The following is a 19,495-nucleotide window of genomic DNA, read 5'->3' on the forward strand; positions in this document are numbered from 1 at the left end:
CATCTAAAACACAGGCAGGGTCTTGGCTAAAGGGCCGATCATTTGGGACTGAAATGAGGAGAAATTACTTTATCCGAAAGGTTATGAATCTTTGGAATTCTTTACCCCAGCAGGTTGTGGATACTCCATCGTTGAATGCATTTATGGCTGAGATAGACAGATTTTTAGTGTCTCAAGGAATCTGGAGAGGGTGGGTAAGCGGAGTTGAAGCCCAAGGTCAGCCATGATCGTATTGAATGGCGGAACAGGCTTGACGGGTTGTATGCTCTCCTCCTGTTTCTTGTGCTGTTGTGTTGCTTAAAGGTCATTTTTATGGTTTAATCTGAAAAAAACATTAGGGACAGGACTTTTAGGTCGGCGGGTGGGCGCAATCAGTAGGCCCGGGAGGGGTCAGGAAAAGGACCGCTGACTGCGATCGGCCCCCGAACACAATTTCACGCTGGCTGGCCAATTAACGGTGCAGGAGGGGGCAGGAGGAGGCCAGATGCTGATGTAAGCGCGGGCGCAGCCGAACACTGAATGAAAGCTCCCTGAAGGCAGGGAGCTGAAGACTTTAAAACCAATAAATAAAGTTTGTAAAATCAGGAAAAAAAATGTCCATGCATCACAATTAGTCACCTGAACGTATACATGATAAAAATGCTGTCCATAGATTTTTAATTTTTTAATATAATAACGGAAACCTCATCCCGCTCTTGGATGAGGTTTCATGAAAAATGCAAAGTCCGTCTGGTCAATTCGCCATCCGCCAACTGTAAGGCTGGATGCATCATGAAAAATCAGAGATAATTACAACTTTAATGACCTTAATAGGCCTCTTAATTGTCGGCAGGCGCACTTCCGACTTTTACGCATGCACGCTGACCAAAATAGCGCGGGATGAAGTTGGGATGCTCACCCGACGTCATCCCACGCGATTTCGCGTCCGATCGGGTCGGGCACGCACCTGCATGTCGACCTAAAAATTTTGCCCCAGGAGCTAGTTTCTCCAACTTCTCCAATATTTTTAAAAATTTTAACCGAGGTGAAATCATTGTTTGAAAGCAAGACTTTTTTTAAAAATGGAGGCACAGCCTATGAATTAGTGAAGTACCAATCTTGGCTGAGCTACTGGGAGCACGGCTAATAGAAGAAATATTTCCCAAAGGGAAAAGAATCCAAGCTGCACTTAGCCACCCCCTGATTATCTGTTATTTCTGTTCTTACTGTCTCTATCCACCCAAGTTCTGTCTCTTTTCACACTTTCTCCTACTTCGGGATACATTGGAGACCCGCTCTTACTCATCTGAGCAACATTGCACTATATCCAGCTAAAGAGGAAATGGAGGAGGAGGAAGTGGTGTCTCTTTTTTTTAAAGATTTAAAGTTTGTTATTTTTCCTGTCTCCCTTTTTTGAAGTGGGGCATCTGTTTCATGCAAAGCCCTTTCCAACTGTATGAAATCACTTACGTTTTGGAGTGAAAATCATTTTAGATTATTATGTGCACTCCTTTCAAACCTTTGTGCTGCATTAAGATTTCCATAATTCAATGAAGCAGGTACTCCAAAAATTCCATGGTGTACAATTCCTCTGCACCTAGAGAGATCACTTGAAGATGATTAGTTGTATTCCAGGACTAATTTACAGTAAGGAAAGATGCAAATCATTTTTATTCTTTGTACAGAATATTGTACAGTGTTTTGATAAATCCTCAACTTCATTCTTTTTTGTGATCATCTGCATCAAGGTTATGGAAAGCATTAGCAGCTGCAAGAACCTATTTTAAAGGGATGATTTGGAAAGGCAGCCTGATCAGGAATACACCTTCTGTTTAAATAGAAGTGGTATTTTAATGGGAGACCCCTAAAATTAGAACATGCTAAAGAAATTCTCTTGTCTGGATTAAGACAAGAAGAAACAAAAAGAGCAGTACCTAAGAGTTGATTCTGTGATACCTTGCGTGCTGACAATATCTTTATTTGATTAGATACAGTAAGTAAAGGATAATTTGTGACAAGATGGTGTTGTGTTCACTTTTACTGGTTTGATGTTGGACCCAAGTGTTATCTGCAACTTATTTGACAACAGCTTGTCAAAGCTTCTAAGAAAAATAAATATATAATCAAAAATTTGATAGGAATATTTAGCAACTGTTATCTTCAACCCATGCTGCTTAAAATTGCACTTTGGGAGTAGCTACAATTACTTTAACAGTGCATGTTACATTGATATTTTCATTCAACACTGCACCTTCTGTTCCTCATTTTCAACAGTAGGAGATTAAGGGAGTGAATATTGGCCTATGAAATTAATGCCACAAAAAGATAGCTTGCAAATTTCTTTATATTTTGTTAGTATTTCTGAAGCAACAGAATTTTCATGTAATTGAAAGATGGAAACTTTATAAACAATTTATTTGCACGTTTGTGTACACATTCTTTGTAGTGTTTCTCAGTGAGTTGGAAATGTACTGTTTTATGACAATAAGTGAAGTATGTCCTGGAGACCTTGGTGTTTGCCTGGCGCCATATCAGATTGAGCAACTTCTCGTCCATACGATATCTCATTTTGATGCCAGGATCATCATCATGGAAGGCTTCAGAGACCATGGCAGAAAAAAACATGCTGAAGAGGGTTGGCGCTAGCACGCAGTCCTGCTTAATTCCATTAGCGTCTTGCAATGGGTCAGTAGATTCACCATTGTCCAGGACACACACGAGCAAGCCTTCATGGAACTGTCAAAACATTGTAATAAATTTCTCAGGGCAACCGAATTTCTCCATTACCTCCGAAAGGCCCTCACAGCTGACCCTGTCAAAGGCCCTCGTCAGGTCAGCAAACATGGTGTAGTGGTCCATGTTCTGTTATTGGCATTTCTCCTGGAGCTGTCTAACTACAAACACCATATCAATAGTTCCTCGACCTTTTCTGAAACCACAGTGACTCTCTGGCAGCAAATCCTGGTGGAGATGTTGCTCTAAGCAATTCAAAAGGATTCTTGTGAAGATTTTGTCAGTGGTGGAGAGAAGTGAAATTTCTCTGATTGTTGCGAGGTTGGCGAGTTGCTTTCCGCTTGTACAGGTGGACAGTGGAGGCATCTTTGTATTCTTGCAGGATGGTTCCTTGTTCCATGTAGACTGAAGGAGTTCAGTGGGCTTCTTAACCAGGCATTGCCCTCTGGCCTTATAGACCTCAGCTGGCATAGCATCTGATCCCTGGAGATTTGCTGTTAGCAGGAGATTGATAACTTTCATCATTTCTAACAAAGTGGGAGGGTCAAGAGAACAGTCGATGGCCACACCATAGAAAGGAGGCCATTCAACCTGTCATGTCTTTACCGGCTCTCAGTGGCAATAACTCACCTAGTCCACTCCCTTGCCTTTTCCCTTGTGACCCTGCAAATTTTCCCTTCAGATAATACAATTCTCTTTTGAAGGCTTTATTGAATCTGCCTCTAACATACTCTCAGGCAGAGCATGCATTAAAGTTTTTCCTCATGTCGCCGTTGCTTCTTTCTGCCCTTAAATCTGTGTTTCCTGGTTCCTGATCCTTCTGCCAACAGGAACAGTTTCTCCTTTTGTGCTCTTCCAGAGCCCTCATGATTTTGAACACCTCTGTCAAATCTCCTTTTAATCTTCTCCTGGGAGAAATGCCCAGCTTTTTCAATCTGTCAACGTAACTGGTGTTCCTCATCCCTGAATCTTTCCTGCATTCTCTGTATTGCTTTCACATCCTTCCTAAAGTATGGTGCCCAGAACTGGACACACTACTCCTGTTGGGGCCAAACCAGTGTTTTATACCAGTTCATTTCTAGCATTTTACTCTTATGCCCCTATTTATAAAACCTGTATGCTTTACTAGTTGCTTTCTCAACCTCTCCTGCTATCTTCAATGATTTGTGCATATATACTTCCAGGTCCTTCTGCTCTTTCACTGCCTCACCTCATTCTTCCTACCAAAATGAATTGCTTCACACTTCACTGCATTAAATTTAATCTACCACTTGTCTGCCCATTCCACCAGCCTGTCTGTTTTAAGTTTATTACTATCCTCCTCACCAGTTCAAAATAATTCCAAGTTTTGTGTCATCTGCAAATTTTGAAATTGTGCCCTGTATACTCAGGTCAAGGTCATTAATATAGATCAAGAGCAGCCAGCACCCTAGCACTGACCCCTGAGGAACTCCAGTATGTACTTTCCGCCAGTCAGAGAAACAACTGTTCACAGCTACTCTCTTGTTTTCAGTCACTCAGCCAATTGCGTTTCTATGCTGCTTCTGTCCTTTTTATTCCATGAGCTCTAAATTTGCCACCAAGCCTATTATGTGGCGCTTTAAAGCCTTAAATAAAGAGTACTACAATTGTCAATTTATTTAATGAAGTGCATGCCTTGTGTACTTAATATGTAGTCAATAAAATGTGCATTCTGAAACAGCTGTATAAGAAAGTGGGTACAGGCTAATGACTATCTCATTCACCTAATACCACTCTCCTGCTTTCTCCCCTTAGCCCTGCATGTTCCTCCTTTTGGGATGATAATCCGATTCCCCTCGAATACCTCAGTTGAAACCTGCCTTCACCACGCTCTCATACAGTGCATTCCAGATCATAACCCCTCGCTGTGTGAAAATGTTTTTCATGTCACCATTGCTTCTTTTGCCAATTACTTTAAAAAAAAACCCAATGAGATTTGAACACTCAGCCTCTGGTATACAAAACCAATCATGTAAGCATGTAATGTCATGTAATCTTGTAAACATACCCCAGTTATTGACATGATGATATGCTGGACATAGATGCATTTCACATTATACTCCCTTGTCATATCTACTGTGTCAGAACCTGTACAAAAGGACTTTTGTTTTCTTCAGGTTTGGTAAAGATTCTTTTCTCGATGTGTTGCTTTTCCCATCTTCTAGAGCTAGACTGTGGAGCTTCTATTATTGTTGGATGGAGAAATATAGCTTAATGGTAATTTTTGGATTTTCTTTTTCACTGGTTGAATTGGTTGTCACATAGATAAACCTGTCATTGGGCTAGATTGAATCGGGAAAATTGCTTGAGATCAGAAAATCTTTTACAAATGAGTAATGTGCAAATTGACTGAGACATTTGAGCCAGTACCAATTGCGCAAAGTAGTGATGTTATGACCTTGTGTCAAGAATCCCTACCAAAAGGTGCTGCCACAATTGGAACAGCATATTTATTGATCCCAGGAAGACCAGCAGTCATAAAGTCCCAGTTTTAAAAAATCAGGAGCCAATACCTGAAAGTCAGTATAAAAGGCAGCAACTTGGCTCTCTCAGTAAAGCATTGAATGAACAATAGACATGCCAGATAGCAATAAAACCATGAAGGCAGGTAAACAGCAGTAGAACTGCAAAGCTGTTCTCAAAAAAAGGCACATGGCTTCTTTAATTTCTGAATAGGTTCATTGAACAGAAGAAATAGGAGCAGGAATAGGTCATATGGTTCCTTGAGCCTGTTCTGCTGAGTGGTCCCTTAGCACTAACTGATTCCAGCTGAAAGCAAAGAGGGTACTAAGTGGGTGCAATTTCTGTTAACTTTTTAAAGTGATCTAGTTCCATAAGGAGAGAAAAACAACAGAAGTTTAACCTCCCTGGTTATTGGGTGCTGCCTTTGACTGGGGTCAGTCTTCCCTATATTTTGTAGAGCCAGGGCAAAAGCGTATGTGGATCTACATTTACAACAAACCCTGTTTACATGGCTGTTTACACAACAGACTGCCTACATGGAAGTTCAGCATGGACCAATTTCATTTCAGCAGTTTTTTAATAAAAACCACAAGTGCTGAGCGCTTTTGCAGGTGTGTGCACAGCAGATTTCAGACATCTAAACATCTGAAATACTCAACTGGTGAGGATTCCTCTTTTTTTTTTCCAAGCAATGTTTATATTGGTAGTGATTCCATTAAGGAAAATTGAGGGTATTTCTTTACCTAAGTACAGCCCTTGGACACTAGCTTAAAATAAAAATGTTCATGGTATCTTAGCTGAGTCATTGGATCCTTACACTAGCAAAAAGAGCAAAGATATAACAAGAATTTAAAAGCACAATCTGGTATACTTTGACATATGCACTGAAGAAACAAAGAAATAACCTGCAGAGAGAGAGAAAAACACTCCATTCTCATAGCTGTCTTTGGTTTTCAGGTGGGTATTAGAAATGTAGCATTCACCAGAGTGTCTTTGTCAGCCAGCTGGGCATGCTTTTGTTGGGAGAAAGAGAGTTGGCTAGATTTGATCTCCAGTATTGAGGGCCAAACCAGACAAAAGCAGTGCACAGACCTGTAATTACAGAAAATTAAGTTAACAAGAAGATGGCAGAAGACAAAGACATACTTGATATACTGCAATCCATTCTCTTGCAGATGGAAATGGAAATTGTTCAATTAACATTTCTCCAGTACAAGACGCTGCTACTTGCCAAATTTGCCTTGGGCTCGTGGCAGGTTAGGGCTTAAAAAAATGGCAGATATGAAACAAAAACACAGTCTCCAGAAAGCACCCGGAAAAGCAAAAGAAAATCACACTTTGTCTGCAGGATTCCACTGACCATGATGGATCTGGGTTCTACTACCTCCCCAGGAAAACATTATAGTTTATACAGTAACATTTCTAGCCTTTCCTACAAGGAGGACCAGCAATACCACTTCAGAGATTGCTATAAGCATGCATATGCGGGCAACAGAAATTAGTCTTGGGGTGAAGTTACTCAGTAGCTAAGTCTTGCCTACAGGGCAGAATCAATGAAGCTATCAGCCATTCCCAGCAACTTTAGAGTTCCAAAATTCCAATCAGCCTTAGCACTGCATTTATAGCTATCAAGGGTTGGCAGAAAAAATGTAGGCAATGTGATAGTGGCATGCTGAAGTCAGGAAGGAAATTGAAACATTAAAAGGATCCATATGGAATTGAAAAATGTGCATAAAGAGATGGGTATTAGATGACCTAGGTCCTGGTTTTTCACTAAATGTCCTGACAGTTTTCTCCAAATTGTTCAAATGTCCTAGTTTTCAGCACCCCTGAGTTCCCTCCCCTGAACCTGCCCCTTGCGTTCCATTTATTGTCGAAAACCCCCCAAAAAAACCTCTTGCGCTGCTCCCTGGGAATTGGAATAGTGTCCATTCACTGACCATTGTGCGGCTGTGCCAAGCGGTCCCAAATGCCCAGTAATCCTCCTCACCAGCATCCAGAGCCAGGAGGGAATCAGCTTCTGGATGAAAACAGAAGATTAATGATGGTGTCCACCAACCACAAGCCACACTTGTAGAGATAGTCAGATAGCGGCATGAGAGAAGTAAACTACCAGTCAGTGCTGAGGAAGCTGGCAGGCAAGTTCGATTGAGTGGTGACATGTTCAACCATACTTCACTGAAAGATCGTATGCTTTCCAGCTTACGGCTCTGGGTGCAAACAAAATCCTCCATACTTGAGATATGTTTGCTAGTTTAAAATGCAGCTTCTGGCTGAAGACCACTATTGTTAAAACCCAGTCTGTAAATGAAAATAAACTAAGCTTTTAAATGGAGATTGCACAGTAAAGCTAGAGTGAAATAGAGGATTCTAGCTGGGATCTTGTGACAAATGAAACCTTGGTTCAGTGTCTTTGGAAAAAAAAACTAGGCAGAAATGTCATTGAAACAAAAATCTTTGTGGTTTGCAACTGTAATTGGGTGCCTGAATAGGGTTGCCAACTCTGGCTGGATGTATTCCAGGAGATGTAATCACATGATCTACCTTCAACTGCCCCTCCCCCAGACTCTAGCCATTGGCTACCCAATGTGTCCATCATTACAGAGCCTCACCTTCGCAAGGCTATTCAGTGTGTACCGGTTTTGACTTTGAAAATCTGGTCACCTTAAGTAACATGCCAGAGGACTAATTGTTGAATATTTTACTAGGATAGATATTAACAATACCTCATTAAGTATAAAAGTATGTGTGCAGTGAGATTTTGATATTGAAGGAAAGATTCTGATGGAATTGGAAAACAATTTCCTCCCTAAAGCAAGTAAACCATACCCAGGGTACTTAAGAGACCAAGAAAGAGTTTTGGTGAAGCACTAATTTGAGAGTCAACGGATTCTGAAGAGGTTTCAAAAATTGCAACAATGTCATACCATAGTCTCATTCACCTGACCTCCATCATCAGGCATAACAGAAGAATGTCTGTATGAAAATAGATGATGGCCAGCACAGCTTTTCCTGATCAACTTCAATGTTGTTTAAGGGACTGGCATGCCAAGAGTGACTGGACAAAGCCATATGTGTATCAGAATTTCCAAAGGCTTTTGATATTTTCAATGGAATATTATTTTTCAAAATAATGTCCATGGATATAAAGGATAAGACCTGGAGATGGGATTGGTAACATGAAGGAAAGAGAGTTGTCCCATTGGTTTATCTTAGCACCTTTCTTGTTTTTAATATACAATTATGTTGAACTGCGTCCTGTATGACCAGTGTGACATAATGATGAAAACATGATTGGGTTTGTTTTACCTTCAGTTCCTCAAAGCTAATTGCACTTGACACTGTTCTTGCAATTATAAAATTTGCTCAATTTTCAAGGAAAAAAAGGATACCCAGCAAGTTGGTTAATCTCTCCGAAACACGAGTCAAAATTTGAATAAGGTTGGATGTATGCGATTTATGAATCAAAAAACTTAAAACTAAAACAGTCAAGTACCAGCTGAAAATATTGTACATTTGAAGTAGGACTGCCGTTGACATCTGATGAAGAGACAGGTTAATGTTTCCAGTAGAGATCCATTTGTGATGTGTTTGTAAAATGGTACAGTTTCCTCTAAATTTGAAGAATGGAAATCAGATCAGTGATCCCTAAAGCTGCACTGGTGATTATGGGAGGAAGAGAATGGTATGAGCAAACTAAGAACATTTTTACCCAGTCTTGCATCTCTTCAACATTAATTGATACAGACATTTGTATATGTACATAATACAACTTCTGCCCTTAACTTCACAGAGAGGGTTGTGAATCTTTGCAATTCTTTAACCCAGAGGGTTGTGGATGCTCCACAGTTGAGTATATTCAAGGTTGGGATAGATGGATTTTTGATCTCTCAAGGTATCAAGAGATATGGGAAGTGTTCAGGAAAGTGGAGTTAAGGTAGAAGATCAGCCGTGATCATTAATGAATGGCGGACCAGGCTTGAGGGACCATATGATCTACTATTATTTCTTGTGTTAATTTTAACAAGTCATAGGAACATTGGAGCAGGAGTAGGAGCCTATCAAGCCTCATCAGCCGTTCAATATAATTCATCCACTTCAATTCCTTTTTCCCCCACACTAACCCCATATCCCTTTATGTCAATGGTATATAGAAATCTGTCAATCTCTGCTTTAAACATACTCAATGACTGAGCTTCCACAGCCCTCTGGGGCAGAGAATCCCAAAGATTCACAATCCTCTGAGTAAAAAAAAATTCTCCTCATCTCAGTTCTAAGTGGCTTACCCCTTATTTTGAAATGGTGTGCCCTATTTCTAGACTCCCCAAACAGTGGAAACATCTTGCCTACATCTGCCTTGTCTATCTCTTTAAATATATTGTAGGTTTCAATGAGATCACCTCTCATTCTTCAAAACTCTAGAGAACACAGGCCCAGTTTCCCCAGTCTCTCTTCATAGGACTGTCCTGCCATCCTAGGAACAAGTCTGGTGAACCTTTGTTGCACTCCTCCTATGGCAATAATATCCTCCTTAAGGTAAGGGGACCAAAACTGCACACACTACTCCAGGTGCAGTTTAACCAAGGTTCTATACAATTGAAGCAAGACGTTGCTACTCCTGTACTCAAATCCTCTTGTGATAAAGGCTAACATACCATTAGCCTTCCTAACTGCTTGCTGCACCTGTATGTTAGCTTTCAGTGACTTATTTACGAGGACACCCAGGTCCCTTTGCACATCTACACTTTACAATCTCCTACCATTTAAGAAATACGCTACACATCTGTTCCTCCGACCAAAGTGGAAAACCTCACATTTTTCCACATTATATTCCACCTGCCATGTTCTTGCCCACTTGTCCAAATCCTCTTGAAGCCGCTTTGCATCTTCCTCTCAACACACATTCCCATCCAGCTTTGTGTCATCCTCGTACTTGGAAATATTACATTTGGTCCCCACATCCAAATCATTGATATATATTGTGAACAGCTGGGACCCAAGTACTGATCTTTGCAGTACCCCACTAGTCACAGCCTTCCAACATGAGAATGACCTGCTTATTCCTAGTGTTTTCTGCCTGTTGCCAATGCTTAATCCATGCTAGTAAATTACCTCCTACCCCATGTGCTTTAATTTTGCTGACCAACCTCCTGTGGGAGAGTTCATGAAAAGCCTTCTGAAAATCTATGTCCACCAACTCCCCTTTATCAATACGATAAAAGCAAAATACTGCGGATGCTGTAAATCTGAAACAAAAACAAAAATAGCTGGAAAAACTCAGCAGGTCTGACAGCATCTGTGGAGAGGAACACAGTTAACATTTCGAGTCCAAATGGCTTCTGATGAAGAGTCATTTGGACTCGAAACGTTAACTGTGTTCCTCTCCGCAGATGCTGTCAGACCTGCTGAGTTTTTCCAGCTATTTTTGTTTTTGTCCCCTTTATCAATTCTGTTAGTTACATCCTCAAAAAACCCCAACAGGCTTGCCAAACATGATTTCCCATTCATAACTCCATGTTGACTATGCCCAATCAGATCATTATTATGAGTGTCCCATTATAATAGATTCTGGCATTTTCCATACTACTGCTCCATGACATCTTGACTCTGACACCAGGGAGGCAACACACCATCTTGGAGTCACATTTACTGCCACAGAAAGGCCTGTTTGATCCCCTATCAAATCCCCTGTCATTGCTCTTCCACTCTTCTTCCTCCCTTCCTGTGCAGCTGAGCCACCCATGGTGCCATGGCCTTGGCTTTGACTGCACTCTCCTGAGGAACCATCACCCCCTCACAAGTATCCAAAATGGAAAACCGATTAGCAAGCGAGAGTCAGGGACTACCTGCCTGGCTCTCTTAGACTACCTGACGGTCACCCATTCCCTCACTGCCTGTATACTCCTAACCTGCAATGTGACCACCTCCCTAACGGTGCTATCCACACAGTTCTCAGCCTCGTGAATACACAATAATGACTCCAGCCGCCGCTTGAGTTCCGAAACCCAGAGCTCAGGCTTCTGCAGCTGGTGACACTTCCTGCATATATGTTCGTCCAGAACATATGACTTCCCATATACCGCAGAATGTACGTTCCACTCAGCCAAGCTGTCCTGCCATGCCATAACTTTAAAAAACTATTTATTACAATTAGAATAATTTACCAGTTATTCACCAGTCAGCTTCTTGCCCTACACCAAAGTAACAACCAGCTACTGGAGGATGAAAAAAGGTAGAAAAAGGAGCACCTTCCTTCCCAAACTCGCTTTCACACATATGCGCACACATCTGTGCACCCAAAGCAGCACTGAGAAAGGTCTGTGTTTATGCTTCCTGAAAAACAACTGATTCAAGCTTCTGAAAACCAGTTTAAGCTCGCTACCTAATTAACTAGCTGCAGCTGCTGTCACAGCTTGTATACCACTGCTTTAAGTCTGGAATAAAACTTAACTTCTCTTAAGAATTATTTTTAAACGATTGCTAAATTAAAGAAAAAACTAGACTTTAGATAGAAATTAACCCTTAAACTCTCTCACTTACCAGATCTCAGTGCAGTCACTTAATCAAAATGCCTATTTATAACAAAAAACTCTTTCTTTCTGCAGGTTTTATGAATTTTCTTCAGTTCATTTGGTTCTTAGGACTTCAGGCGTAGAAGATTACTTATGTTTGTGCTTCAAAGTCCAGTGTGGAATGTGCAAGTTGCTCAATTTTTTTCTCACGTCAGGTAAGACTGACTGACTTTATCACATTTTGTAAGATCATAAGAAATAGGAGGAGTAGGCCATTCAGCCCATTGAGCCTGCTGCACTATTCAATAAGGTCATGGCTGATCTGATTGTGGCCTTATCTCCACTATCCTGTCTGCAACCCCCCCCCCCCCCCCCCCCCCGCCCCCCAACCCTTAACTCTTTTGTCAATCAAAAATCTGTCTAATTGAGCCTTAAATATATTCAATGACCCAGCCTCCACTGTCTCTGGGGAAGAGAATTCCAAAGACTAATGACCCTCTGAGATAAATTCCTCCTCACCTGTGTCTTAAATGGGAGACCCCTTATATTTAAACTGTACCCCTTAGTTCTATATTCCCCCACGGGAGGAAACATCATCTCAGCATCGACCCTGTCTAAGCCCCCCTCAGAATCCTATGTTTCAATAAGATCAGCTCTCATTCTTTAAACATCCATGAGTATAGGCTCAATCTTTCCTCATAAGGTAAACCTCTCATCCCTGGAATCAGCCTAGTGAACCTTCTCTGAATTCCTCCCGAAGCAAGCATATCCTTCCTTAAGGAAGGAGACCAAAACTGTACACAGTACTTTAGGTACAGTCTCACCAATGCCCTGAATGGTTGTAGCAAGACTTCCCTACTCTTATACTTCATCCCCTTGGAATAAAGGTCATTCCATTTGCCTTCCTAATTACTTGCTGTATCTGCATGCTAACTTTTTGTGATTCATGTACAAGGACACCCAGGTCCCTCTATCCTGCAGCATTCTGAGTCTTTCTCCATTTTAAATAATACTTTGTTTTTTTATTCTTCCTGCCAAAGTGGAGAACCTCACATTTTCCCACATTATACTCTCATCTGCCACATTTCTGCCCAGTCTCATTACCTATTTATATCCTTTTGTCGTCTCCTCACAACTTGCTTCCCTACCTATCTTTGTATCATCAGCAAATTTGGCTACAATACAATCTGTCCCTTCATCCAAGTCATCAATATAGATCGTAAATTGTTGAGGCCCCAGTACTGATCCCAGTGGCACTCCACTAATTAGTTTCCCAATCTGAAAATGACCCATTTATCCCGACTGTTGGTTTCCTGTTAATTAGCAAATCCTCCTGCCATGCTTATGTATCACCCTCAACACCATATGCCCTTACCTTGTGCAGTAACCTTTGATGTGGCACCTTATCGAATGCCTTTTGGAAATCCCAATGCACTACATATAGTTCCCCTTTATCCACCTTGGTTGCAGCAAATTTTACTTGTAGTGGCTTGGAAAATGTTTAATACCAGCTGTTTTATTGTAGCATTTAATGCCTTTTGTACAATATAGCGAAAGTGCTCAGCAATTTTTGGTTGATGTCTGCAATCCCAAGAAGTGACTTGTTTGACGGCCACTTTATGGACTCACACTATACTTATTTTCATGAATAGTTAATATACTATATAAGCACATAGAACTACTAATGAAAAGACAAAAATCTTAAACCACATGGTTTTTACTTGGCATTGATCAGGTGTTATGAATCTATTTTCTCAACTAGATTTGTCAAGAGCTATATTATCCAAGTGTTTGCACATGCAAATAATTTAGAGTTTAGTTGTAGATCAGATATTGAAAATCATGTCATCACAAATGATCCCTCTGATCTAACTTTGTTGCACATGGCCTGTTTATTTCAATGCACAGTACCTTGATTTTTTTTTTTGGACTGATGTGCCCCTTGGTATATTAAAGGGGATAACTTGAGCCTGCATGGTACCCGCATGATTGTTGCCTGGTTGCGCACATGCACAGCTTAAAGGGTCCTTTGGTGAAAACTGGACCATAACATCTTCTCCACCCAAAAAGCAGAGGAGATGGTGGACATTTGCTTTCACAGAGCTGTAGCTCAGCTGTGGATTCCCAGCAATAATATTTTGTATGCAGCTTGACATCCAGTCTTTATCAGGAGTATTGAAACAGGACCATTCAGTAACAGCACTGAATTTTTTGCTTTGGAACAGAATGAAAAACCAAAAAGACACAGTCTGCTCTTATGGAACTATGTGGAACCTCTTTCTACTGAAAATGGCTGCGTGAAGTTGGTATTTCAGACCTTCCACACAGATAGAAAAGTTGTACAATATAAGGAAATTACAAGGTGAAAATTTGGGACATGTAATGCCCATCCCAATATCAAATGCAAAAGTACACCTTAAAAAAATGCCTTTTTTCGATACTTGAACTTTGGGTGTGCTTTGTGTAGTGTTATCGGTAGAGTTGGTTTGTCTCAGCTACGAGAACTGGTAACGTGCAGGTGTTTCATTCAATAAGGTCACTCAGGTTTTTAAAAACTATTCTGTTGACAGCTCTCAAGGGATGATAGGTCAACAGAACGAAGAATCTATCCTATTGGATTGTTATGACACAGCCAATGGTAAATGTTGAGCTGCTCAAATCCCAAAGGGAAACTTGAAACAACTGCCACAACTTGTTTTGCAATTTGTATAAATTTCGAGATGCCTGCCTTAAATTCAGTAGTAATATGACCATTAAGTCTTATAGGTTTCTTACCAAACAAAATTAAACCTTTATTAATAGAAGAAATGATTTTAAATACATACATAGACCTACAAATTGCTACTATGATAACTTCTAAATCCCCTAATTAATCTAACTTCCAGTTACACTTTCATTAAGGCAACAGTAAGACACAGATTTTAAAAGACCCAGGCAAAGAAACATGATAACCTGAACAATCCGATTCGAAGTGAGTTTCCTTAACTTCAGTTGATTGTAGACAGCAGCTTGAGGCGCAGATGCTGAAGGCTTTTCACACTTGTTAGATCTTAAAATGCTTGCCTTTACACACAGCCTTCTCTCTTTATAAATATTTTCCCCTTTGAATGCAAATTTCCATTGTTTCACTATGTCTTTGGACTTTACCTCCCTGATAATAAAAAGTTATCATAGTACCAATTTTACCAGTAATCTTTGGGAAAAATAAACACATTGTTTCTGAACTTCACCTGGCTAGGTGACACATTTCACCCCTCCTTTGAAAACAATCTAGCCTGGTTTATTTAAAAATGCAAATGTTCTTTTACACGTTACATTCTAAACTTCTACATATTAAGGCAGCATATTTAAACTTCCTACTTAATATTTCAAACCTAGCTCAACTTCTAACCCATCAAAGCCTTTGGACCAGCTGCCTTTAATCCAATTAAGTCTCACACACACCGACAAATATAGACACAGATACCACTATTTTACAATAAATTCCAATAACATTATTATATCTTCCTGACATGGATACTGATGCATGCAGTAATAAAAATGTATCTGATGTCTTCTGCAATATTTTAAAGTCTCCAAACCATTAATGTCAATTGAATGACGTACATGTTAGAATCTGGGACCAACAACATCTTATAGCGCATTTTACAAAGTGTTTAACGAGCGTCATCATTAACAGCATTTTTGACATTCACACTGAACCACAGAAGTAGAAATTGGAACAGATGACCAAAAGCTTGGTCAAATTGATATCTTTTAACCTACTCCTTAAAACCTGAGAGAGAGAGAGAGAGGCTGAGGTTTGACGAGGGAATTCCAGAGCTTATGGCCAAAGTAGCTGAAAACACGGCTGCCAATGTTAGAGTGATTAGAATCAAGGATGTTCTAGAGGCCAGAATTGGAGGAGTGCAGAAATCTTGAAGGTTTGTGGGGCAAGAGGAGGCTACACAGGTAGGAAGGAGCGAGACCATGCAGGGATTTGAAACCAAGGGATTGAGCTCAAGACAGAAAGCCACAAAAGCAGTTAATGGGTCCCGAAACTTAGTTTTAGGGGAGGGATAATTTACTCAAATTAATAGGTTTCATAATATTAAATGTCAGAGGTTGAAGATTTATTAAGCAGACATTAATTAAGCATACACTTAACAGCCAGTACTTATGACACAGACCTTCACCAGATTCTAAATTACTAACATCCACTTTTTAAATCTTTGAGTGGCAATTCGGATTTTTCTGCATTACCTAAAACAATTCCATAATGTTAATGAGCTTGTCCCTTAAAAAGTCTTTTCTTTTTAATTTTGTTACCTTATCAATTGTTTCACTCCTGTTGCTATTCTATTAATGAAAATTTCCAATTAGAAATCTGCACCATTCCATTCCAATCTCCTTTGGAAAATTATGTTGTAATCCCTTCTGCAGACCTTATTAAATTAAAGATCTCAGAAATACATGCACTGGAAAACTTTTATGTTTATTGGCTAAACTTACTACTGCCTTAATCTTCATATTAATTCAACACTTCAGTGACTATTGCATCTAAATTGACTTCTACTTCCTCGGTCAACAGGGTAAACTATAGGTTACTGGTACAAAGAGAAATAAGTAACAGTTTCACTGAAGAATTCAATACTGTCTGATTAACCCTTTCCCGACTGAAGGAATGGACTGAATGTTGCAATAGGCTTCATAAGGACCATAGTCAGCTGAGATTATATGATAAGTACCATTAAAGTGCAGGGTTGCCTGTGACTGCAAGAATACTATTTCAGATGATATTGCAAAAATGATCCATTGTTATTAGAAGCACTGAATTCAGTTTGAGTGAAGATGTTACTTGTCACCTTTGTTGAAATGCATCCAAGAACAAAGCAATTTGCACTGCTTGAGGCTGATGAACGTCTTGACTCTGGTTATGAGCTCTCAGCCAGTCTGTCCAGGTCATATTGGCTTGCACAGCCTTTCCACAGATGTTGGACAAGGTCCTTTGTGTGTGTGCAGTTCTACCATTGCTTAATCTATCCCGAGTATAATCAGATATAGCAGATAGAGCAAAAACAGAAATCGGCACAATTGCATTGAATGGGATTCTGTAATAGAAATGAATCATAAAATTAAGGATATTGGACTGAAGATATTGGAAAATGCAATAAAGTGGACAGCAGTGAACAGCTATTTGGCTTATTGTTTTACTATTCAGGAATACAGTCCTGGTTCCAATTAATATTCATCAGTAGTGATTATTTTCAAAACTATCAGTACAAAGAAAATCAGGGATTCTGTGTGCAATTTTGAATTGTTATGTGATTTTTGTCTGCAGGATGTGGCCGATGCTGCCAAGGCTACATTTATTGTCCACCCCTAATTGTTCAGAGAATAAACTGAGCTGCTGCAGTCCTTGTGCTAATGGTGCTTCTACGGTGGTGTTAGGTAGGGAATTCCAGAATATTGACCCAGTCACAATGAAGGAACAGACGCATATGTCCAACCCAGGCTGGTGTGTGACTTAGAGGAGAACTTGGAGATGGTGTTCCCACAACATTGCTGTTTCTTTCTTGTCCCCGGTGATAGAGATTACAGGGGAGGAATGCTATAATGTTGGTGAATTGCTGGAGTGCAGCCTGTAGACCGTACACTGATTGTGTGTGGATATTGATTTCAGAGAGACACATTATATACAACGTTTCATTGTACATTTGGATATCCTATTTTATGTTTAATTGGAACCTATAATCTGTCAAATAATTGAATATCCCTAAATTAGACTTCGGTGATTGCTGCTCTGAATTTTGAATGTACTGCTTTTCTGCCCCAATTCTTTTTTGCAGCAGTCCTATCCACTGCTCTGCTCCTGCTGCTAAGGTTAGCTAACACAGACAAACTCCTGGCCCTACAATGGACAACCAAAAATGCTTCTCCTGACAATAACTTGAGCATTCTATAGGTTGTCAGAGGATCACTTTAAGCAGTCCTTGCAAAGTTGTACCTTCTAATACATATATTAATACACAGAGCCCTGTTCTTTTCAGACAGAAAGAACATGTACACACATTGCGCCTGTTTCAGCTAAACAAAATAAGTGATAGCCATTCACTGGTTCATTCCTCAGGGCAGTGCCTTGACCAATCTAGAGTCAAGCTGCCTGGTTTAAAGATTAAACAATGCTTGTCAGTCACCGTTAACTGGTGCATTCTCCATGGCAATGCCTCTACCATTCAGAGTCTACTTGCCAACCAATCAGCACTATTTTCTCATACAATATAAAGTTGTTGCTTCCCCTGACATTGGCTTTCTTGTGATTGTCCCAATGAGTGCAAGACGAAAAGCTTTGACAAAATGTCTTTCTTCAGCAGTACTCAAGTTCTGTACTACCAAATGACCATTAGTTAACACATGGGTAGCAACTAATATTTTTAAGCTGTGAGAATTTAACTTTAACTTCACTAAAGGGGTTCAACATATTTTTGATCGTTAAATAATAGCAATAATTTGCATCAGTTGTGGGTTTAGCTTTCAACCCAGTCCATTGTTTCTTGAAATGTGCCTAATATACACATAACAAGCCCATGCAAAGGACTCTATTAAGTTTAAACATTCAAAGTACTTTAAGAGCTGTTCAAACATCTCTCGAGGCTATCTTAGTAGTTTTCAGATGATGCTGAAAAGTAAGAGTAGGAAATAATGCAAGCTTTTAGGAGATGACTGATGGTGATGTCAGGAAGGATTGCACGGACCATTTGAAGTGCAGTAGAGAATGGACTGGTGACTGAGAGTCTGGACAACTGAGTCTTGATTCAGAGGAAAATATTAGACTATAGAGTTGAGATAATTAGAAATGTTTGGAAGTGGTAGTATACTAGTTTAAAATGCATTAGTTTTTAAAAAAAAGAATGATGGATCTTTTAAAGTTCATGAACAATATGGAGACTAATGCGTGTTTAGTACTACTACCCAGTAGGTTAGCAGCGATGCATGCAAATTGTCATGTCTGTCACAGTTTGTTTTCTTCCTGCAATGCCTCTTTGTAATGCAAATTACAGCCCAATGGATGCCAGATTTGGTTATTAGAAGCCAGTTGAGTTTATCCATTCTTCCAGAAAGACAAATAGTTGATACCTTGGTAATTATGGAACAGTTATTTTTAAATACTTATTGTTGAGATTACAAGCTGGTTGAAAACTGAAGGAGGCAAATATTTGCATTGAAAGTGGGTCCTGTTTCATATATTATACTTGTAGATAAAACTGGCCTTTTTAAACACATGTTTATACAAACAAAATAAATTCATTTTGGAGTCTTGTGGCAAATAGTTTTAATTTTTCTAAAGCTTCTTGGGAGTAAAACTAATGTATTGTGGAAACTGAGTTGTTTAAAATCAGCTACTTTGCCATAGTTATGTGCTGATCTATCCTGCAGTATTATTACATTAAGCTGTGCATTCTAATCAAAGTCCTTTGAATCCTTGCTGTTTGTCCACATCCATGCATGCTGGTGAGTATAAGTGACTAAACGTGCCTGAGTTGAAGCTACCAGGAAGTGAATGCTGTTGTGGAACCCCTATCTTGTTTGTCTGGAACTAAACGACAGTGTTACAATTACCAGATTCTATTTGCTTGATGTTTGATGTTTTAGATTGCATCATGATCAGAATCTTGATTTGACCCTCTGTGCATAAAATTTGAATGTAGCAGCTTGAAATGTGACACATTTCGACGGAATGCAGGAAAGCTTGAAGGACTAGCACTTATGGCATGTGAAGTATTTACTGAAAGAAATCCCTATAAATA

General features: G+C 39.8%; 1 protein-coding gene across 6 annotated transcripts in view; it reads left to right on the forward strand.

The window, feature by feature from the left end:
* Nucleotides 1-19,495, forward strand: part of bmpr1aa (bone morphogenetic protein receptor, type IAa) — a 250,312-nt gene that overhangs the window by 102,994 nt on the left and 127,823 nt on the right. For 2 of the 6 annotated variants that reach the window (XM_078530647.1, XM_078530648.1), the window contains exon 2: nt 11,802-11,923. The exons of 1 other annotated variant lie outside the window; for it this stretch is intronic. In XM_078530647.1, the coding sequence (XP_078386773.1) occupies nt 11,890-11,923 (34 nt within the window). In that variant the 5' untranslated portion in view covers nt 11,802-11,889. Of the gene's footprint in view, nt 1-11,800; nt 11,924-13,933; nt 14,071-19,495 lie in introns of those variants that run through there. 3 more of the 6 variants (XM_078530642.1, XM_078530644.1, XM_078530643.1) reach the window with 3 other exon arrangements.

Source organism: Cetorhinus maximus, chromosome 27 (genome assembly GCF_964194155.1).
Source record: "Cetorhinus maximus chromosome 27, sCetMax3.hap1.1, whole genome shotgun sequence".
Lineage (NCBI taxonomy): Eukaryota > Metazoa > Chordata > Chondrichthyes > Lamniformes > Cetorhinidae > Cetorhinus > Cetorhinus maximus.